Consider the following 24154-nt stretch of genomic DNA (forward strand, 5'->3'; position numbering starts at 1 on the left):
TCCATTATTCAGTATTTGGAATTGACATTTTTTGTTGGGCACATAATAAGCTACAAAAAAGCAGCATACCTGTGTCCTGTTCACAGTTGTTAGCATGAAATAAATACGCAGTTTGAAAATCAGTATCTTAAAAATGATATAGATGCACATCCAAGACTTTTACAGTTTAAATGTATTGTTTCTTGATCATTGTCTAAATATATACAGGTCATATACAAATAAATTATGCTTTTAACAAAGGAGAACTAAGATTTCAATCTAACACTAGAATCAGCAATGATGGCCTAATTAGAAGCCAGAATAGAGTTAGAAATAAGAAATAGGGGGAATATTTGCACACATATTTTTAATACAATAGAACCAAAGCAAAAACTAGAGGGAAGGATTAGAGGTTGAAAGATGGCATTATTATGTAAGCTCAAATAATATTGTGATTGGCATTAAAATGGAACATTGAAATATTGAATACTTTACCTAACCCTATCCCAAAAATTAAAAAAAAGTGAAGCCCCTAATTAAAAAAAAACTCTGGAGCAGCTTAGGCTACAGAAAGTCTGGGCATACTGCCAAGAACCATTACCTGTTACAATGTAACAGGCAGTTTCTGAAAATAATTAAGCAGGGCAATAAAGAGAAGGATTAGGCTAGAAACAACATACACAGACACACCAGAATATCTTCTTCCTGCCTTTTTGACAGGATTAACTCTGTAACGTGAGAAAAACAAAAGGATGTTTCTTCCAACAGCGGGTTCACCAAACTGCTCAGAAAGTTAGCTACCAGTTTTCTGTTCAACCGATGCGAACTGGCTGAATCCCACACTGGTTCCAGATCATGCAACTAGGTTAGTGTCTAAGGGTGACTAAAATTCACAATTTTTTCATTTCAAGCCTGATGCCTCAACTGCTATACCACCTGGCTCTCACTTACATAATGCAGACTTAAAACGTCTGATAATGGTGTATAAATGAATGCAACTATTAAAAATATTAACCTCCCGTCTTAAGGTATATTAATTCATATAAGTAGTTCATACTCAACTGGTTTTATTTTGGAACAATATTGTAACTTATATAGGTAAATATATGGAAAAGTATTTTCATATTAAAGACTGGTATTTTGCATTACATTTTATGAAACCATAGAATATTATTGTTTTTAAGGAAATTGTTTATAATGGGGAGCAGCTAAGAAAATAACAGGTAATGACCAGTGGTGAAATCTTTTTTTTTTTTTTTGCCTACCGGTTCTGTGGGCGTGGCTTGGTGGTTGTGGGGTCATGCGACTAGGTGGGTGTGGCCAACTTTTTAAAAAACGTTTTAAAGCATTTTTTCCTGCCGGTTTGGGTGAATAAGCAGGAAAGAAATGCTTTAAAAAGTGGGGGGAGGGAGTTTGTGACTGTTGTGTGGTTTACAGCTGATCCATGCAATTGTCGGAAGCTTTTTCTCCCCACTTTTAAAAATTTTTCTTGCCTATTCACCCAAACCATCAGGAAAAAAAATGCTTTTAAAAGCAAAAACAAAGTTTCCCATGATTGCGTGGCTCACAGCTGATCCGCATGATCGTTGGAAGCTTTTTTTTTTTTACTACTGTTTCACAGAACCAGGAACAATCGTCCCTACCAGTTCAGCCAAATTGGTCTGAAAAGGAAGATTTCACTCCTAGTATTGACTGACTGGGAAGATGCTACTTCTCTAGGTGTCAAGGAAAATATTACTATTCCAGGTTTCAAAACCCAGTTTCAAGAAATATGTAATTTACCAATAGTTCAAAAGGTTACTTTTCTATAAATCAAAAAGCGTTACAATGTTTCCCCTTGAAATAGATTTTATTGTATTTTCCCAGAATAAATACCTTAATGTATAAACTAGGCAATCTATTCCAATATAATGTTAATTTTGTAGGAGTTCTAATTTATGATTATTTAAGTTTTTTGTTTGATATTATAATTTAACAATTGCATTATTTGTTAGATGCATGGATCTTTTTCAAACTTATTTTCATCCATTTTCTGCGTATTATATTTTTTAAATTGCATTTTGTAAACAAAGGTTTCATTATGATTTTATCTATCATCACTGAAAGAAATTCCTTTTTTGTTTTCAACCTGATGGTTCCATACTTCCTCAACTCAGATAAATCAATGAAGATGGGGGCCCTGATCATAAGACAGTCTAGAGAGCATTTGCAGCTTACCCTTCCTTAGTCTACCTACCAAATTCCCAGAGCAGTTGTCAGCTTAAACATATGTAAATACTAAGAAATAAAAGATGCAGCAGACATTTAGAGTTATCAGAGAAGTTAGTAACTCTTTGATTCAGAGTCTCATCCAAATAAAATATGGCATAGATTGTGACTGAAGAAACCATAATAGAAGCTCTTTTGAAAAACATATATTATTTCCTGGATTGTCTTCAGGTTTTCCTAATCATGCAAAAATATGCTTCATTTTCCTTTTCTACATAACTATTTTTTCCTAAATTTTGTCTGACAGTATGTCAGTAAGCGTAAATATTTGGGTGGAAGATTAGAAAACTGTTCTTGTACAAACATGAACCAGATAGAGCCTCAACCTCTAACTGCTTAGCAACATGAAACTAACCCAACAATTAAACCATGCAGACCAGAACCTGTACAAAAGTAAGTTTAAGTGGCCTTTGCAATATTCAAACCTACTTGCAAAATACATTGAAACATGAAGATGTTGGCAAAGAGAATTCCACTTCCTACCAATCTTCCTGTCACCAAGAGATATCTGACTTTGCTTGCTTTTGATAGTACAATTCTACTTCTTGTGGAGCAGAAATTTAATGAGATAGCTAAATTCCCAAACTTGGCTTTAAACATTTTTAAGCACCAGGAACATATCACAGTACAAAAAATGACATATGGGCCTCGATTACTAGCACAGAATTTCCACTTTAAATAGCATCTAAGATAAGAGTTCTGTTTAACAGTTACTTACTACATGCTCCGCAGGTGAAACATCCATCATGGTAGAGATTCCCCATTGCCTGGCAGGCCTGGTTTGTACCATATACACCTTTGTTGCATTTCACGCAGGTTCCTGAGGAGGAAGGGGAGGGGGAAGATTAAAAGATGATTTATCAGAGTCAGATTACACAAATAACAAAAAGTTCAAAAAGTATTCCCAGGAGAAAATGGGATATTTAGTTTTATGGCATCAAGGATTTGACGAAATGTTACATTAAAGCAGACAAGGAAGGTACAAAGCAGTAAGAAGCAAGGAAATTTAAGCAGATTTTCTTTTTCAATTATCAGAAACAAACACATTATGTGCACTTTCATACCTTAACAAGGTTCATATGCTTAAAAAGGGGAGAAATATCTTTGTAAATTACCAAAATTATATTGCTATGTGGAAAAAGGATTTTCCTCTCTCTAAATGTTATTATTTTTTGACAAGCATTATAGCACTGGCTTAGGAAGTATGTGTGCCCATACATGCATGGTTCACTTATTTCATTCTTTCGTCATGTTTAACAACAGTGGGAATCCAGTAGATTATGCTCATTGGTTACTGTTGGCTTTGAAATCTATTAACCTCCAAGACTGGAAGACCTAAATACCAACTATTCAAAAACTATTATTTAATGTGTATTAAGGAAAATAGAAGAATAAATGTGTCTAATAAGTGGATGATTGAATAGGATAAATTCTACTTTGGGATTATGTCCAAAATGGCAGCCTTTACATCAGTATTCTTTAGGAATATACTCTCTAATATCATTATTTGTTTTACAATGCCATTTTACTTTATTCTTTTTTTGCCAATATCTAGTAAGAAATATATTTTCTCAACTAACTGAACTTCTCCCACCAGTTTGCTGGTCTTCTCAATACTACTTTATCATGCTTTTGACAATTTTTCCTTGATTTCCTTAAACTCAAAATGAAATTTTATTTCATTTTTATTTACACTAAGTTTTCCCATTCACATAGGTGCTAATGTTGGTTTTCTGAGTATTTTCTTATTTCTGGCACCAATTTTTATTGGCTTTCTACCTTTAACTTTTTAAGACTCTCTAAGCTGACTTTTATGACTTCTGGTTTGGTGTCATTGAGACACAGTTGTAGGGAGCAGGGCTCCGTGAACCTAGGCTAATCTTTCCTCTTGGGGGGGGGGGGGGCTTGAAGGGCTAAAGGAACCTCGTAGGGTTGATGAAGAAAGGAAGAATGCCTTATGATCGCAGAGAGTGGCAACTCACCTGCTTGATCTGAGGCTCACTCTCCTATTCAAGAATGAGGAAGGAGAGGTGGCCATTATAGCCACCAGAAAGCTGGGACAACAAAGAAAGAAATGTGCTGGAGCTGTGTTTGAACAGTGGACTGAACCTGGGTGAGATGATTTTCAACTTCTTGACTAGATATTAAACCCCAAAGAAAAGAAATTATGAAAAGACAATTCTCCAAAATGTTTCAAGCGGCTAACAATTACTTAGAGGAAGACTACAGACCGAAAAAAAATGAAACCTGAGATAGGATATAATCTTTAAAATACAGAACTGGATTTGACCATTTTATTGGCAACATCTTGAAAAAGCATTTTAAAATGCTGGAAACATTGGGCTGATTATTGGAAAAAAATGAAAGGAAATTATCTGAAGAAATTGGAACAGTGTTAGATTGGGTGTCACATTGAGATTTTAGGTGATAATGCCATCTACTGATGAAAGAAAGAAAGAAATACACTATATTTTTATAAGGCTGGGAAGACTGGAATAATCTTTAACACTGAGTGGAGGTAAACACATCAGGAAGGCTGTGTTTTTGTTGTATATTGTTTGATACCTATTTGTTTCACAGCTAAGGAGAAAAAATGTCTGAGACTCTGAAGATTGCTAAGTAGAGTGGTTCACAAACACTTGGAACTATTAGTGGAATCAAAGGGCTGGTTAGGTGACTGATAAAGACAAGGGAAAATTTGGAAGGAATAAACTGGTGGAGAACTATAAAGAATTATAATTATTGCCTACTTCGAGGTATGACTCTAGGATTGAGTGAATAGTTTTAAGACTGGCTTTTTGATGTCACAGACAACTAAGAGTGTGGGATTTTGATAGATTTGTGAGCAGATTTTGGACTTATTAAAATAACATAAAATGCTTCAACAGGAAATAATAAGCATATTTCAAAAAGAAATGTCATCAATGTTTCAAAGTATTTATGAAACTATAACAAAGAACCACAGGGAAATAAAGTATCTGATATATGATATATACATGAGCTTAGAAAATGTTCAGCAAGTAACAATGAAAAATGAGAAAATCTAGGAAATAGAGAATAGAAAAAAATAGAGGAAGGGAAAGAGCAGGCAAAACAACAAACAAACCAAAAGATAAGGAGAAAAAATAATCAAAATGGATGAAACAGATCAAGCTGACAATATATTTAGAAATTTAAAAATAGAATTGAACAAGCAGATAGACATTCTTGAAGGGAAGACAGAGACTCACAGACATAGTGAAGATCTGCAGTGAGAGGCAGAGATAGAAAAAGAAACATTTAGACCAACGAAGAATGATATAGGGAGACATAAAACTTCAAAGGAGGAGTTTGGAAAGCATGCCAAAAATAAATAAGAATTGATATACTAAAATGAATGAGAGATGATGGGTAGAAATAGAATATTTACTAATTTAAGCTATGTGCTATCAAGATTTAGAGTAGAGGTAGGAATTAGAAAGAGCGAAAATATTGTTATGTGTTGTGACTCAGCAGCAGTCTTCTGTGAGTCTTTTCGGAATGCAAGATTAACGATGCAGCTGGGGCTCGTTAGTGGGGTTTTGGAGATAAAAGGACGGATGCTGCCACGCCCTGGTTGCAGGAGTCAATGTTCCTTGGTTCATTCAACATTGATTGATCATCAGTCCTGGTTTATGTAAGATACACTTGGAAAAGTGCTTTGTTTTCTATAACCCTGATTCAAGAAGACACTTAGAAAAGTGCATTGCTTGTAAGAGTTTTTGTTTGCTATTCTGTTATCTAGTCTGAGACTTTATTTATGTTATTTTTGGGCTCGTAGCCAGTTTGAGCTGAGAACTGATAAAGAGAGTTCCATTTATTTATTTACTTACTTACTTACTTACTTACTTACTTACTTACTTACTTATTTATTTATTTATTTATTTATTTATTTATCTATCTTGTATGCCGCCCACTCCCGGAGGACTCCGGGCGGCTCACAAAAGACAAGGGAAAGGGGGGAACGAGACAAAGACAACATATTAAAAACAAAACCAACATTCACAATTTCCGTGGAGGTAAATGCTTCTCAGCTCCCCCCAGCCTGCTGGAACAGCTAGGACTTGGTGGCTTTGCAGAAGGCCGGGAGGGTAGTAAGGGTCCGGATCTCAACAGGGAGCCCGTTCCAGAGGGCCAGAGCTGCAACAGAGAAGGCTCTCCCCCGGGGAGTCGCCAGCCGACATTGGCTGGCAGATGGAATCCGGAGGAAACCCAACCTGTGCGATCTAATTGGTCTGAGAGAGGTAATCAGCAGGAAATGGTCTCTCAGGTACCCAGGTCCGATGCCATGTAGGGCTTTATACGTAGCAACCAGCACCTTGAAGCGGATTCGGAGACTAATAGGTAGCCAGTGCAGCTCACAGAGGATAGGTGTAACGTGGGTGTACCTTGGTGCACCCACAATCGCTCGCGCGGCTGCATTCTGGACTAATTGGAGTCTTCGAACACTCTTCAAGGGCAGCCCCATGTAGAGCGCATTACAATAATCCAGTCTTGAGGTAACAAGGGCGTGAGTGACTGTCTGAAGGGCCTCCCGATCCAGGTAGGGTCGCAATTGGTGCACCAGGCGGACCTGGGCAAAGGTCCCCCTGGTCACAGCCGACAGATGGTGTTCTAGAGTCAGCTGTGGGTCCAGGAGGACTCCCAAATTGCGAACCCTCTCTGAGGGGCGTATAATTTCGCCCCCCAGCCTGAGAGATGGAACAGTTGGACAATCTTTGGGAGGGAACATCAGAAGCTACTCGGTCTTGTCTGGATTGAGTGCCAACTTGTTTGCTCCCATCCAGACTCTAACAGCCTCCAGGCACTGGCACATCACTTCTACTGCTTCGCTGAGTTGGCACGGGGCAGACAGATACAGCTGCGTATCGTCTGCATATTGGTGATACTTAATCCTGTGCCGGCGTATGATCTCACCCAGCGGCTTCATGTAGATGTTAAATAGGAGGGGGGACAGGACCGAACCCTGCAGCACCCCATAGTTGAGGGGCCTTGGGGTCGACCTCTGCCCTCCAACCAACACCAACTGTGACCTGTCCGAGAGGTAGGAGGAGAACCACCGCAAAACGGTGCCTCCCACCCCCACCTCTCGCAACCGTCGCAGAAGGATACCATGGTCGATGGTATCGAAGGCCGCTGAGAGGTCAAGAAGCACAAGGATAGAGGGGTGACCCCTATCCCTGGCCCGCCAGAGATCATCGATCAGCGCGACCAAAGCAGTTTCCATGCTGTAACCAGGCCTGAAACCCGACTGAAAAGAGTCTAGATAATCGGCTTCATCCAAGGACCATCGGAGTTGCGAGGCCACCACTTTCTCAACAACCTTCCCTACAAAGGGAAGGTTGGAGACTGGATGATAATTGCTCAAAATGGCTGGGTCCAGAGACGGTTTCTTCAGGAGGGGTCTCACCACCGCATCCTTTAGGAGGGGTGGGAAGATTCCCTCCTGGAGAGAGGTGTTCACAATCATCTGGATCCAGCCGCGTGTCACCTCCCTGCTGGTCGAGACCAGCCAGGAGGGACACGGGTCCAGTATACAAGTGGAGGCACTCACCACTCCCATGGCCTTGTCCACTTCATCAGGAGAAGCCCGTTGAAACTCAATCCATAAAGCATGCTCAAGTCCCTCCCCCAGTACCTCGGCTGGTATCATGCAATTGGAGTCCAGCTCTGTCCAAATCCAAGCGACTTTATCCATCAAATACTGAACAAATTCCTCAGCTCTACCCTGTAGAGGGTCACCCGCATCCCTCCCTTTCAAGATGGAGTGGGTTATTCTAAACAAGGCGGCTGGGCGCGATTCGGCGGATGCAATAAGGGCGGCAAAATGCGAACATTTCGCCGCCCGTATTGCCACGAGATAGGCTCTAATAAAGGCTCTCATCAGTGCTCGGTCTGACTCAGATTTACTGGCCCTCCAGCGGCGCTCCAGGCGTCTCTTTTTGCGCTTCATCTCCCGGAGTTCCTTGGTGAACCAAGGAGCTCTCCTGGATCCGCTGCCTCGGAGAGGTCGCAAAGGCGCAATCCCGTTTAGAGCCCCCGCCGCCGCTGTATTCCAAGCAGCGACTAAAGACTCCACCAGATTGTGGACGATAGTGTCAGGTATTTCTCCAAGCGCCGTCTGAAACCCCATTGGGTCCATCAGGCGCCTGAGGCGGAACCACCTAATCGGTTCCTCCTCCCTACAGTGGGGGATTGGCTTCCGAAAGTCAAGCCTCAGCAGGAAGTGATCAGACCATGACAAGGGCAAGGTTTTAATGCCCTTCAACTCTAGATCACATCTCCACTGCTCCGACAGAAATACAAGGTCAAGTGTGTGACCCGCTGAATGAGTCGAACCTCGAATTACTTGGGTCAAGTCCATGGCTGTCATGGAAGCCAAGAACTCCTGCGCCCCATCAGAGCGTTCACCAAGTGTAGGCAGGTTGAAATCCCCCAGAACCATAACCCTGGGGAACTCCACTGCCAACTCGGCTACTGACTCGAGGAGTGAGGGGAGGGCTGTTGCAACGCTGTTGGGAGGTAGGTACGTTAGCAACAGACCCACTTGACCACCAAGGTCCAGCTTCATCAACAGGGACTCACATCCGACAAACTCCGGAGCAGGGATCCTACGAGGAACTAAAGACCCTCGGATGATAACTGCCACTCCTCCACCCGTTTTATGGGGTCGCGGCTGATGAAGCACCTGAAAAAATTCTGGGCACATTTCAGTGAGGGGGACTCCTCCCTCTGGGCCCAGCCAGGTCTCAGTAATACATGCCAGGTCTGCCCCCTCATCTAAAATTAGGTCCCGGACAAGGGGAGCTTTGTGAACCACAGACCTGGCATTTAGCAACAACAGCCTGAGACCAGGGCCCTGAAAATTCTCGCCACCTGGCCCTGGAGTGGAACTAACAGGGCCGGAAGGAGGGATCTCTGTGATGTAGCGAACCCTCCTTCCCCAGTAATGGCCAGCCCTGAAGTTCCCGTCATACCTACCCCTCCCCATAGTGACCGTAATGCTCCGGCCCTTCCCCGCTACCGTAGACCCCACAACCCCTCCCACAGCTCCCGCACCATCCAGCAGGCAATCCTTAACACTCATTCTGGGACGGGAAGTAAGTCTGGGCCCCTACCACTTCTGCAGTGGCACTCAGTGGAGGAGACACCGGGCAATACTCTCAACCCTCTCATACACACACAGCCACTCACCCATGCAGCCCCCATGAAATAAGTTAAACACAGAAAATACAACAGTATGAATTTAAAAAAAGTGGGTGCAAACATCAACCAAGCATACCATTCACACTACATTCCTAAAAAAATTCACGGAGCACTGCGCTAGTGCGATGTAAGACAATGGTGTGCAGATGGAGGGCGAGCTGCTCCGCTCTTCTCCCCTCCTCTGAGTCCTAGAAGAGCTTCCCAGGCCACAGGTCCAAAGTCAGTAGCATATAAAGTGGCTGTAAGCGGAGAGGGCACGGGATAAGGGTCCGGTATTGGTACACAGCAGCTTTCCAGTCCTAAGCCCTCCGGATCCAACAAGCAATTTATGGCCCCCGTGTCGGGGGGTAGTTCTCCTTCCCCTAAGATTGAGCAGGGTCCAGAATCCAGGGGGGGAAGAGTCTGTGGGGCCAACATCTGGGACTGGCCCGGGCTGCTCCAGAAGATGGGATAAAGGGCGCCAATTCCTACAGAGCCAAGTCCTGACCCCTACGGCTGCCATCATCTACCACTCCTAGCCCTATTCCAACCTTGATTATCCTACTACTAAACCTATTCCTAACCTAAAGCTAATCCTAATTCTAAGCCAAAACAAAAAACTAACACCAACCCAAACTAAGCTCACCCATTCTAACCCTACACCAGCCTAATCCTAACCCCAGCGTAGCCTAGCCCTAGCCCCCACACTAACTCTACCCCCAACCCTAGCCACGACCCCAACCCCGGTCTCCACTAGCCCTGCCCCAAGGCCGAGAGCACCCACAGATGGTACAGTCTTCAGTACTTATACCTAAGTCTATATCTAATCTATACCTAAACTATATCCTAAATCTATATCTAATCTATGCCTAAACTATCTATAACTATAAACCTAAACCTAACTAAATCTACCTAATTAACTGGAGCTATGGCAGGCAGCAAACAGTCACAGTTTGTTTGCCTGTCATCTGTTAACGAGCGGAGAAGGGGTGACAGAACAGTTATGTATACTCCTATATAATGTTTTAAAATTAGCATGTAGAGGAAAGGATCAGAAGCTGAAAGATGTTTATATTATATACCTTTAAAACATTATTAAGGTTATCATGGTTATTAGCATTGAGTAATATAACATAATATTGAACAATTAAATCATGAGGGATTATATACAAGTTAGAGTAAATATTCCAATGTTAACAACTTTAATTGCATATTTATGATGTTACTATAATGTGAGTATGACTAAGGTAATTAATATAATTAAAATTGATAAGAGACAAATGATAGAAATAGCATACTTACTAACAAGATTGGTGTTATCAAGATACGAAATAAAGGTAGAAATCAGAAAGGAGGGAATACTACAATAAATATTGTTATATGACATATTAAAATTAGCAGGTAGATGAAGGATAAGAAGTTAAAATATGAATGTGTTCTGTATAATGTTATTAGAAAGATGTGAGCACAACTAAAGTAAGGCGATCAAAATTTTCTATTTTATTATTATTGAGTATCAAAATTAATACCCAAAGTCACACTGTTCATGTATTTAATACTTATATACATTTAAAAATAAAACACTTAAAAAAATAAACTAACTTTTACACTGCAATTTCAGATACTTCCCCTGGTTTTGTTTTCTCTGCTTTAATTTTCCAATTCACATATTATGCATCTTTTCTACAGTTTTTTTCCTCACATCTCTCACTTTAATTAGCAAGAAAAGTAACCCTTCCCACCAGCATCCCCTTGTCTGTTTTATTTGGAATAGTTTTCCGATAAATTTTCTTTTTGATCAACTGCCTTCTTAAAATACAGACATTTATTCTGCCTTTATTTTTTTATTTAGAATTTTTCAATTCTATCAATCATTTCTTCTCTTTATATGTATCTTGGTTCTGCTTTTATTTTTTAATTTAAACCTGTTAACATCAGTTGTCATGAGTAATGCAAGATTATGAAGTCACATGTTTATCAGTAAAAAAATACAAAACTTAAAAGATTTCAGTGCTTTCAGACTGATGGCTGAATAGATGCTGACTACTTCAAAGGACAAAGTTTATACAATTACCCAAAGAAATGTAGGAGCACAAACACATTAGCAATACATTTTCTTTAAATTATTTGCCATTAGTACACTTCTGATTTGGAATAATATTACAACTGCTCACTTTGACCAGAAACAGAAAAATGAGTTTATTATGTACACAAGTGATTCCATGATTCTTGAAAATATACTGCATTGACTGTAAGTCTACACTAAGGTGACCAGACGTCCCAATTTCAGCATGACAATCACGCTTTATAACAATTTGTCCCTTGTCCCTCTGAGTTTTAAAAAAGTCCCTATTTTTTTCTGGCTTCATGTTGAAAGCCCAGTGGATTTGCTTAAGAAATCCTAACCGGGGCAAGAAATCCTAACCGGGGCAAGACAAAAGACACCCTGTCTAACTAACCTCTCTCTCTGTCTCAGTACTTTCATTGAAGATATTAAAACTTTAAAGCAAGAAAATGGACCCCACACGCCCCTTTTTACTAACTTTTATAAGAAAAAAATGACCCATTACCATAGAGCTGCAGGAAACACCTGGCTAGAGAGGGAATGACTGTTACTTCCTGGATTTTCCAGAGGGGAGGGCACGGAGTTTGGAGGTCTGCTCGTGTGGGAAAATGGTGCTCTTCTTTTTTCTTTGAAAAATATTTCCCTGGGACTATTTAACAATTTTAATTCGCTCAGTTCTTTGTATTAACATCTACATCATTCTGGATTGACTTGGAGTGTCTGCCTACTGGTAAGTGGGGTTTTTTCTTTTATTTTTTAATGTATTTTAAAATAATATTTTATTTATTGTGCATAGGATTTATTAAAATAGTTTTATTCTGTGTGGATTTAAGTTAAGAACTCCCTGTTATTAAGCTTTCCTCAATTAATCTCTGAGTAGATTCCCACCAACTTCAAGATCTCAAGGGCACATCTTGGAAGCTACACCTTTGCTTAGTTTATAGATGATGCCTTTCCTTAAATATGAAAATAAATACATTTATTGTTCAAATGTGTACATCTCAATAGAAATGACTCTCAGGGGTGACAACAATCCACTAAAATAATAATATAAAACAATAATTACAAAAACAGGAACAACTGTTATGAAAATTATTATTAAAAAATAAAGAATAAAAATGGAGTATTAAGTATATTAATTGCAGCAACCACAATACAATACCTCAGTCCTTCTTTTCATTAAACTAGACATACCCAATTCCAAGGAATTAAAAGACGCTTGCTCCTGGGGAGGAAAGCTATGGCAAATCTAGACAGCATCCTAAAAAGCAAGGTGACCAAATTTTCAGTAAAGAGGGACACCTTTGACTGGGGGTGGGGGCTTGATTAAAAATTTTATACGGAGCAACAAAAATTTTCATACAACGCAAAAATAGTATAAAGCCCTACATGGTATTGGACCTGGGTACTTGAGAGACCGCCTCCTGCCGATTACCTCCCAAAGACCCATTAGATCCCACAGATTAGGCCTCCTCCGAATTCCATCTGCCGGCCAATGCCGTCTGTCAACCACCTGGAGGAGGGCCTTCTCTGTGGCTGCTCCGACCCTCTGGAACGATCTCCCCGTGGAGATTCGGACCCTCACCACCCTTCAGGCTTTCCGTAAAGCCGTTAAGACCTGGCTGTTCCAGCAGGCCTGGGGCTGTTGAGTTCCATCCCCTACTCGAATTGGTGTGCTTGTTGAGACCTTTTAAATTGTTTTGTATTGTTGTTTGTTTTTGTTGCCTTCCCTTTTGTATTGTTCCCCCCCCCCTCCTTGGTTTTGTTAGCCGCCCTGAGTCTCTCGGGAATAGGGCGGCATACAAGTTGAATAAAACCTAAACCTAAACCTAGTATTGTAATATTTTTTTTATTTCAACATAACTACAATTTACAAATATAAATTGTAACTGTTGCCAAACATCAAAATTTTGATCGTGTGACCATGAGGATGCTGCAATGGTCACTGTGTGAAAATGGTCGCTAAGCGTGAAAAATGGTCATGTCACTTTTTTCAATGCCATTGTAACTTTGGTCACTAAGCCCATTATATCACCTTTCTTGCCACAGTTCTTAAGTGAATAACTGCAGCTGGTATTTTGTATTTTGGATAGAATCTTTTTTTAAATTTGTCTAAGACAATGTTAAAAAAGGATTCTATCCAAAATAAATTGAAGTGAAACCATTTTTAAAAATTCTATGCACAATACTTTGAAATATATTGTGCATAGAATTTTTAAAAAATAGTTTTACTTCAATTTATTCTGTGTGGATTAGTTTGAAATGTTTTATTTCAATTTATTCTGTGTGGATTCTTTTTTTAAATTGTCTTAAGACTATTTTAAAAAAGATTCTATCCAAAATATAAAATACCAGCTGCAGTTATTCACTTAAGAACTGTGGCAAGAAAGGTGGTATAGTGACCAAAGTTACAATGGCATTGAAAAAAGTGACTGATGACCATTTTTCACACTTAGCGACCATTTTCACACTTAGCGACCGTTGCAGCATCCTCATGGTCACGTGATCAAAATTTTGATGTTTGGCAACAGTTACAATTTATATTTGTAAATTGTAGTTATGCTGAAATTAAAAAAATTACAATACTATTTTTGCGTTGTATGAAAATTTTTGTTGCTCCATATAAAATTTTTTAATAAAGCCCCCCCCCCCCCCCCAGTCAAAGGTGTCCCTCTTTACCAATCTGAAAATCTGGTCACCTTAGTCTACACAGAATTAAAAGGTGTACAAAAGGAGATATTATATGAAAGACATTATAGTATAGGATAGTTCTATATCTAGTATCAATTTCTTAACTTGAACAAAGGATACTTTCAGTACAACTAAAGAGCATTTTCTGCTACCCAAACAAACTGTTAAATACAAAATACTGCTTTAGTTTAAAACACACACACACACAGACACACACAAAGTATATCAGAGTATATAATAACCCCCTCACATTTTGTAAATATTTAAGTATATCTTTTCATATGACAACACTGAAGAAATGACACTTGGCTACAATGTAAAGTAGTGAATATACAGCTTGTATAACACTGTAAATGTGCTGTCCCCTCAAAATAACATAACACACAACCATTAATGTCTAAACATTAATTTAAGTCCTGGCTTGTTATCAATTGCCTACAGAAGGACCATCAAATGGGTGGATTTACACAACATTCTAAATTATAAACCAAGGTTCACATGGCTACTTTCATTACAAGATTCCTTATATGTCCAGTAATTCCCCAAAAAGATGATTAACATATAACTCATTTAGTAATTATATCCAGGCATTTACCATATTGAAATAATAACACAAATTAAGGCAATTATAATCAAGGTCAAGAAATAAATATATACTTCAAGATATATATTTAATATACAAAGATAGATGGACTACCTTTTCAAATTCAGCCTCTTTATCCAGTTGTCTAATGCCACACCAAAAGGGCATTTTCTATTACATAATGTTTTAAATCCTGAAATGTTTCCTCACGTTAGGCAGGAGAGGTGGAAAATACCTTCCTTACTGCCTCATATAATCAAGTCATATCATTGAAAATGATTACGTGCCAGAAAAATGTTGTATTAATCTATCAACAGATCTATTTTATTTTGCCACCGAGGTATTCCTTTCACCGCGATACAGGCAGTTTTAATGTGTTTGCCTGAAAAACTAACAACAATGTCCATATAAATGTTATACTGGATAATTAATCTAATCTTGTTTAAAAAGTGTCAAATCTTTTAACAAGCCAACTTACCCTTACCCTATCCGGCAATCTTAGCCAATTATGACCTGGTTTTAATTGGCAAACTACTAACCAAGATGCAATGTCTTAATTATAAATAATGATGTTGTCTGGCTTATTTGTTGCTGTTTTTTAAATAGGTTGTTTATACCCGCAATTTCATCTTCCCATCAAAGATATTCTTCAGAATTCCATTGTTTGCTTGTTTTTAATCTAAAAATTCAGATACAGAACAAAAACCAAGCAACATAGATAGTAAAATACAACACCACTTACAAGATTATTTTTAAAGCCAAAAACTAACTCCATTCACAGGTAATTCATTTCTAAAACTGAATGTACTACAGCAAATCATTACCCATACATTTAAAATGTAGCCAAGTCCAACTATATTTCCATGCAACACTATATAGCTTCATCTTTTCAAGATCATTATTCTTGATATAATTGAGTCTTTATTCCTTTTAGGTCACCAATAACACTCTACTACTTTTTAAACAACTTTGTGTATGGATTTATCATCACCTATCCTGTTCTCAAATGGGAAGAGAAACTGCCATTCATTTTCACAAAATTAAACTAGTATTTGAGTAAGTTTACTAGCAAAATGTGTGACAGATGCTGATCAAAGCTGAATTAAAATATTTTTAAAAAATTAAAAGCTCTATACAAGTACAACCCCAACTGGGACTATATTGCTAAGCAAGATAGTTGTTAATTGAGTCATGCCCAATTTACAACCTTTTTTGCCACAGTTACTAAGTGAATCATGTGGTAATTAGGCAGGAGTCGTTGGGAAAAGTCACAAATGGTGGTCACATAATCCTGGGATGATGTAAGCAGCACAAATACATGCCAGGTGCCAAGACCCAAATTTTAATCATGTCACCATAGGGATGCTGCAACAGTTTCAAGTGCAAGGGCTGGTTTTTAAGTTACTTTTTTCAATGCCATTCTAACTTTGTATGGTTCCTAAATGAATAATTATGAGGATTATTAGCAGAACAGTTTTGCTCCTTGCTTACTTATATTAAACATGTCATGTAGAAGTTTGAAAAATTTCTCTTAATGACTGTCTTATGGTCTCATGGAGAATGAGGAAAGAAGAAACAGTAAAAAACTTTTCCTTATTATCAAGATCCAAGGAAATTCATTAGAAATGTATTTGCAGAGAAGGCTGTTTGATGCACAAACCTTTTAAAATCTAAAAGTTCATTTACTAGTTAAAATTTGTATGTGTATCCAGATATGTTGCAGGATAAATATTTCCTGTTCAAGGATTTTGTAATTAATTGTGATTGAAAGTCACACATATAGTAGTAATCCATGCAAGCAGCATTGCTAACTTAGCTGCAAGCTGCTTGGAACTGGAAGGAATACATTTAACTTCTTCAAATTCTTGCTATAGGTAACTAGCTTTTAAGAGTAAAGAAAAACAAATAATAGTTGTGTCGTTTTTCTACTTTCAAGGTTGGCCCTGCTCCATTTAGCACCCTATGGAAATCAGAGCAGGAAATCAAAATATTTAAAGTACTGGTTGCAATGTGGACTATTTAGTGCATGGTGAATATTAAGAGTGTATTTATATATGACATGTAATCTTATCATTTTGAATCTTATCATTTAAAAAAGCAAACTCTCAAAAGCAATTAAATTCAAATTCCTTTTAAACATTTCCTAAGCTAAGCAAGTGACCTAGAAAGAATTCCAAACTGACCCATCTAGAGATATGTAATGGAAAGCTTAACTTGTCAAAAGGTCTCCAATACTTGCAAACACATTAACTTCCGTTACAATTAGCCATTTCCATAAACAATTCAGATAAAACTACAGTCCCACCCACTACCCTGTACTCATCCTACACATTATCTTACACCCGGGATGGTGAAACTGTGGCACGTGGAGCCATTTGTTAGAGCACAAGAGGCGTTGCGCTATCAGCTCCAGCACGCATGCACACGCTGGCCAGCTGACTTCAGACTTCTTTTTCAGCTGTTTTTCACCAACCAGAGGCTTCCCTGAAGCCTCCGGAGGGAGAAAAACAACCCAATGCGCACACCGGACATTCAGAAATGGACTTCCGGTTTGCCTATAGGGCTGTTTTCGCACTCCGGATGCTTCAGGGAAGCCTTCTAAAGCCTCCAGAGGATCCATTACATGCCAAAAGCGGGGGGGAAGGGCGGGGGCGCACGCATAGCATTATGGGTGTGGGCACGTCCACGCAGGACCCCTCTGCATTCCCCTTGCTTTTGGCATGCAATGGGAAAAAGGTTAGCCATCACTGTCCTACACAGTGTACTCACAAATTTTACAAACTAACAACTCACCTAGATAATAATTTCATTGTTTAAACACTATCATCTTTCTTTTTTTGAGGACTCTGGAAATATTTTATATTCAATCATACCAATCTTTACTTTGGTAAAAATGGAAAAAATGAGTAGGATGGAAAAGAAAATTTATTTACTAACAATAATTAACATGAAATATGTTATTAAATTTGAGGTAAAAGTAGAAAAATTAAAAGCCATCTACAGTTAAAAACAAAATTATGTTAATTTTTCATAGACACAAGAATTATAAAATCATTTTTAGAGCATTGGTCCACTTCTGATTAAATTACATGAATTCAATTACATTTATCTTAACTCTATATTGAGAAAAAGGAACTTGAAATCCACAAGATTTTATGTGCTTCACTTATGTTCCAACTTTCATTTCTTCTTTTCCAAGAGATAAAAATGATTTTATTTTATTTCTGTTGTGATAATAAAGATTCTATTCTATTTTATTCTATTCTACCCTACCCTACTCATTTGACCACAAATATTGATTTACGGTATAATCAGGTCCAAAATAATTCCTAAATTTGCAGAATATTTAATTTTATAAATGCTTTATAAAATATGAATCTCTTAATAGAAATAGATTTCAGTATTTCCAAGGAGCAAGGTATTTTTTTCTTTAAAAAAGAAAGAAAGAAACTTACTGAAATACAGCACTGTCAAAAATAATAACCAACCTATAATATAAGTACAGGATACATGCCAACCCTCCCAAATCATAACTGCCACTTTACAAGAGCGAAATTTACTGGAAAAATTACAGAGATATTGAATTCTTTTAAATGTTTTAAATATTCTTCATTTCTAGGTAAAAAACACATAGAAACAATTAATGTAAACTAATGAGCCTCGGTGGCACAGCGATTAGAATGCAGCACTGCAGGTACTTCTGCTGACTGTCAGCTGACCACAATTTGGCAGTTCAATTCTCACCAGACTTAAAGTTGACTCAGCCATCCATCCTTTTGAGGTTGGTAAAATGAGGACCCAAATTGTTGGGGGCCACAGTCTTAAGTTATTTTGAAGTGAATGGGAAAAAGATGAGAGTTGCACTTGACTGTTGCCAAGAATTTGAAACAGGTACTTTGCAAAATACATTACTATGAGCAAATATTTTTTCTTTGAAGCATTAAGGCCTCAGCATCCTTTGGGAAAGTGGCATGGCTACTCTGAAAGAGTCCATTGCTGCCTATTGCATTCCTTTGCTGTCATAGCAGAAAGTGCTATCTAAATATGTACAGAGGTACATGAAAACAAGTAGAGGGAGTTTTCAAAGCAGCTATACGAATCTTTAAAGGATGTAATGCCCTGAGTAAAAGTACTTTGCTTTGCTGAAGTTTTTAGTAAAACAACTCTTTCAAATGCTTTGCACAGCTGTACAGTCAAATGCAATTCATCTTTTTCCCATTCATTTCAAAATAACTTAATATTGTGGCCAATATTAATTTTTAATATTTGTGCTACCAGGCAAATTCTCAAACATTTTGAGTATAAACACTCAATTATTAACTTTATTTATTGCTCCATAAAAATGATTTTAAAGAAAAACCAAGGCTGCATAAAGTTGGTATATTAACTTGTTTTTTTAAAAAAGGTTTTTAATTCATTTTTCCTCTAACTTATCATTATCTACTTATTACATTAAAATAATAGCTTTCAGAATGTATAATTTTAAAAGTATTAGTTAAACCAATGATAAAGAAAAATACATGAAAAAAATCTGTCCATAGGTACAAGTATTGCAATATTTATTATTAAATATGCTATTTTAAAAGATGTACATTACGCCATAACAAAAATACTTACCAAAGTAGTCTGTCTTGGGACATGCATCCATCTCCTGCTCCAGGCGCTGAGTAAGAGCTTCTAATTTTAATTCAGCAGTAGAGGGCCCTTGGTCTTGCTGTGAAAGCAGCATCTGACAGGGTAATTTTATTTTTGCAGAACCAGACATTTCTTGGGGACCAGAGTTATGCTGCTGAACAGTGACACTCTCCTTAAAAGGAGATTTGGGAACATCAGAAATCATTGGCCCATGAGATGTTGCAGTGATAGAATTCTGCTCAAGACTCAGATCAAAACCAGCAGAATTAAGCCTGTGATTTTGACCATGAACTACAAAATGATCTGAAGTGTATGGATGAATATTGTGCTGCTGATAATCTGCACTTGAAGGAACTGGGGTAGAAATTGAAGGTTGAGTGCTATCACTGCACCTTGAGTGGTTGTCACCACTGCTTCTATTTGGATGAAAATTAACAGACCGATTTGAAAGAATCTGAGAAGAATGTATTGATGAAACAGAATACGATGAAGATTTCTGATGTGAATATCCCATGGCTGATTCATCACCAACCCCAACTGAAGAAGACAAGGGGATACTGTCATGAGAAAAAGATGGTCTCTGGCAAGCTAGCTTTTGGATACAGCTCTTACTAAGTCCAGAGCCTTCATTTCCACATTCCTGACTTCCATGACCACTTTCTGAAGATCTGTAAGGGTTTTGGGATTGTTGGCATAGATGAAGATCTGTATTTCTAGGGCTTCTCTGCAATGATTCATCTTGGCTACTTGACCAAAAATGAGGGGCAATAGTTGATTTCTGGCTGCTAAGCTTATCAGCACTTTTCTTCCTTCTTTGAACACCTGTTTGATTATCACCATTGCTGTGTTCTTTCCATGATAGGGAAGGAAGCACTGCCTTAGAACTACCTGGGTTCATCTGACCTGATCTGTGGCAATTTGGTCCTCCAGGAATATCTGGACCCTGTAGACTGTTGTTATATCCATAGTCATCTTGATATATTTTTGTTCGCTCTCCATCACTGTGACATAAAGGCTGGCTTGGAAAAGCGAGCTGATGACCTGCATATACTGCAGCCAAAGGAGGCTTAGCAACATTTTCCCGTGGATGCAATTTATTTGTTCCTGTGGTGTCTTTGACTACAGAATAACTTGGAAGCTGACCACCAAAATTAAATCCACCATTCAAATCCACTGAAGTTCCTTTCATCAACTCTTCTTGTTGTTGTTGTTTCTGCAGGTGAATTTTAGCCATTTTTGTAGCAAAAACTCTTCTGGTTTCTTCAAATTCTGGGTTATTCCCAACAACTTTGTCTACTCGAAAGAGACCATCTTTGGAAGCTTCATACATATTGAGGTCTTCTATAAATTTACTTGCCTCTAAACCAAGGTCATCATATTTATCCATTTTTAAATGTTTGTTCATTCAAACAATAGTAGAAAAACAAATGAGCTAATATTTTCAATATTAAAATTAACCTGTTATGTTAAACTCAACAACAAACTCCATGGTTACTAAAATTCTTTGCTATTTCTTATGAGAAAAATAAAAAGGGAAAACTTCACACTTCAGGGTATTTTCCAAAACAGCGGTATATTTCTTAGATTATCCCCGGGAGCCTTTAAGTCCTGGTTACTCCTGAAGAAACTTAAGGTCCAAGTTCTTTACATTTCAGTTTGTGAAGAATCAATGGCTGCCACAAATATTTCTTCAATTCTGCCTAGTATTATTTCAGCGAAACTACTAAAATTAAAAGAGATAAGATTAATTTAGCAATAAATACAAGCCAACATACACTCTTTGTCATCAAAAAAAGAATTACACCCTAGCTTCATATTAACCTTCAAGCCAACGTTATCTCAGTGAAATTTGTTTGCGGCAGCTCGAACATTTATAGGCTGAAAGAAAACATTTATATTGTGACGGAGTATACTGGAAAAGCCCGCAAACTCTGGGGAAAGACAAGCTTCGGAAAAATAACAATTTAGTCAGAGACGGAAGGAAGCCCGTTCCGAACTTTTCCACAGCTAGAGGAAATCTTTGCTTTTCGCACTCTTGTCTTTCACCGCCCACCTTTTATTTGAAAAAGTTATTGAACTTTTTCTCTCCAAATCCTCTCCAGATTTCCTTTTTAACTTCCTCAACACTGGAACCAATCACCGCTTAAAATGACACTCCAAAACAAGAGACAGAAATCTTGGCCCATGACAAGCAGCCCCAGTGTGTTTGTTAGTCCTACCCGATCTAGAATACAAACATTGTGATAGTTACCGGTTGGTACTACAGAATTGCCCCGGTTTTCTATATCCGTTTGCTACCATTTAGAGGTACATTTTTGTAGCCCCAATCTTTGCCGTTCCCGCGCTGCGGGCCTGAAAAGAACCCTCTGTCCACGCGGGATAATCCGGAACATTCCGCTGCGTACGAAAGAACGAAGTCAAACGCTCATCGGCCCGGTCTTATGGACGCTTCCTCTGAAAGAACAAGGCCGGCTTGTTCTCACAGACTCCATTGCAAGCACGAACTTAGTCACAGACTTACTTAATCAACCTACCTGCGGCTCGTGGGAAATGAATTTGCTTTGCTTTCTTGGCGTCGTGGCACTTTGAGGAGTGCGGTTGTACCGGGAGGTCAGGCTTCGCTCAAAAAGCCCATGGTGTGGCGGCTAGATGTTCTCTCCGCCTCGCGGTTAGATTTGCTTTACTTTCTTCGCGCTTTCCCTATTCAAGCTTAGAGCTGTGGGCCGCTGAGGCGCTTCGGGCGCCGCCGCCTCTTCCTTTTCTTTCCACAATTCCTCTTCTTCCAGTACCCGTAGATTACCGGAGGAGGAGTTTGCAACGTGGTTGAGATAGTGAGATATGTCAGCACTCGCTGGCAATGTAGATTTGAGAGGGGAGAGGCGTTGCGGAGGGCGGGAACAATCCTGCTCTTCTCTTTCTGCTGTGTCAATTGGTCGTTAAAGGCAAGAAAACTGCAGGGATTTGGCCAGGTAATTGCCATGATTCAACACTGACTTGAAGACTTGAAGACTTGAAGAAGAAAAAAACCTCTGATAGTAATATGAGTGTTGAAAATATTGGGATAAGTAAGGTGACCAATCGTCCTCCTTTAGGGAGGACAGTCCTTTTGTAAGTTCTGTCCTCCCTCGAAAAGTGTCCTACATTAAGGTGACCAGATTTTCAGATTGGTAAAGAGTAAGGTGACCAGATTTTCAGATTGGTAAAGAGGGACACCATTGACCGGGAGGGGGGGGGGGCTTGATTAAAAAGTTTATATTTTGTCAAACATGACCCCAGGACACTGAAACCATCATAAATATGAATCTGTTGCCAAACATCAAAATTTTGATCACGTGACCATGAGGATGCTGCAACAGTCGCTAAGTGTGAACATGGTCGCTAAGTGTGAAAATGGTCATCAGACACTTTTTTCAATGCCATTGTAACTTTGGTCACTAAATGAACTGTTTGAAAGTTAAGGCTAGCTTGCATTATAATGCCTTATGCTAGCTTACATTTTCAAGAGAGAGATGCTACTCCTTGTTAGAATTGAAATAGAAATGAACAGAGTAGAGTAAAATAGAATAGAATAGTTTATTAGCCAAGTGTGATTGGACACACAAGGAATTTGTCTTTGGTGAATATGCTCTCAGTGTACATAAAGAAAAATAAAATAGTAAGATAGTGGGATCCTTGCTGCACCTAGCCTTCACTAATCCTCTCACTTTCATAAAAATCAGTAAAAATCACTCATGCTTTTTTATTTCTATTTATTATTTTGCTATGGCCACATATGAATATATATGCACATTCCAAACAGATTTTCTTACTAAACAGCCACCATTCTCATCCATAGGCCACTAAATGCCTCACCAACCTTTTCTGTATTCTTTCATTTCCTTCCATCCATTTTATTTATTTAACACAGAGTAGATTAGGCTGTCAGCCTTAGTCATTCTTCTAACATGACAACAATTCTTACCAACAAGGACGGTATTGGCACTTTTTAGCTAATGCAACCTAAACATAACCAAAGCCTATTTCATTTCAAGTATGCTAACTTTATTCTATGCCTTCCCACGCATTACATGGCTTGAACGTTCGCGGATCGCCACCAAATTGCACAGGTGGTTGTTCTACCAGATGGACATCCTTACTTTTTCTTGAAAACGGGAGAGAGGCTGCCTTTCCTAGTCTAGCCCCGTAACAACAACCCTATGAGGTAGGCTGGGTTAAAAAAAAAGCGAGTGTCGGGGAATTCTGCGACTGCATCACCTCTTCACTGCTCTCGCTTCCCAGGGAGCTCCCTTTCCTCTCACCGAGCAGCCCGTTCTCGGAACAAAACGGAGAGGCTCAGAGGCGGATACGCCTGGCAGTCGGTGGGGACGGTGCTGAGAGGGGTGTGCGCTGGGAAAGGGAGCTTGCACAGTCCGCCTCTGAGCCTCTCCGCGCAGTCACCCCCTTCCCCGTCATGCCCCCCACCCCAAAAACAAACCACCAGCGCTCCTCCCGCTCCCCCACTCCCCAGGCCCGCAGCGCCTTTTCTTCCCATTCGGCTCCGAGCCACCGTCACGGACCTCTTTTGGCTCCGCTCTAGGCACCGGCCGCCATGCCGCCGTCCTCCCCTCCATCATTCCCCCTCCTCCCAGAGCACCACCGGAAACATGCCAACCTCAATACGGATGCAAAGGCGTCACATCGCCGCTACCCATGTTCACGAGGCGCTGGGCATTGCAGGGCGCAGAGGAAGC

The 24154-nt window shown here is 39.1% G+C and overlaps 1 protein-coding gene across 3 annotated transcripts in view; it reads right to left on the bottom strand.

Annotated features, from left to right (window-relative positions):
• LIMD1 (LIM domains containing 1) overlaps positions 1–22271 on the bottom strand; it is a 33137-nt gene extending 10866 nt beyond the window's left edge. For 2 of the 3 annotated variants that reach the window (XM_032235364.1, XM_032235361.1), the window contains exons 1-3: positions 21959–22271; positions 19407–21147; positions 2966–3067 (exon numbers count right to left, since the gene is read on the bottom strand). In XM_032235364.1, the coding sequence (XP_032091255.1) occupies positions 2966–3067; positions 19407–20829 (1525 nt within the window). In that variant the 5' untranslated portion in view covers positions 20830–21147; positions 21959–22271. Of the gene's footprint in view, positions 1–2965; positions 3068–19406; positions 21148–21675; positions 21879–21958 lie in introns of all 3 variants that reach the window. The other variant, XM_032235363.1, reaches the window with a different exon arrangement.
• Positions 22272–24154: the final 1883 nt, after the last annotated feature.

The sequence above is a fragment of the Thamnophis elegans genome, chromosome Z (genome assembly GCF_009769535.1).
Source record: "Thamnophis elegans isolate rThaEle1 chromosome Z, rThaEle1.pri, whole genome shotgun sequence".
Taxonomy (NCBI): Eukaryota; Metazoa; Chordata; class Lepidosauria; order Squamata; family Colubridae; genus Thamnophis; species Thamnophis elegans.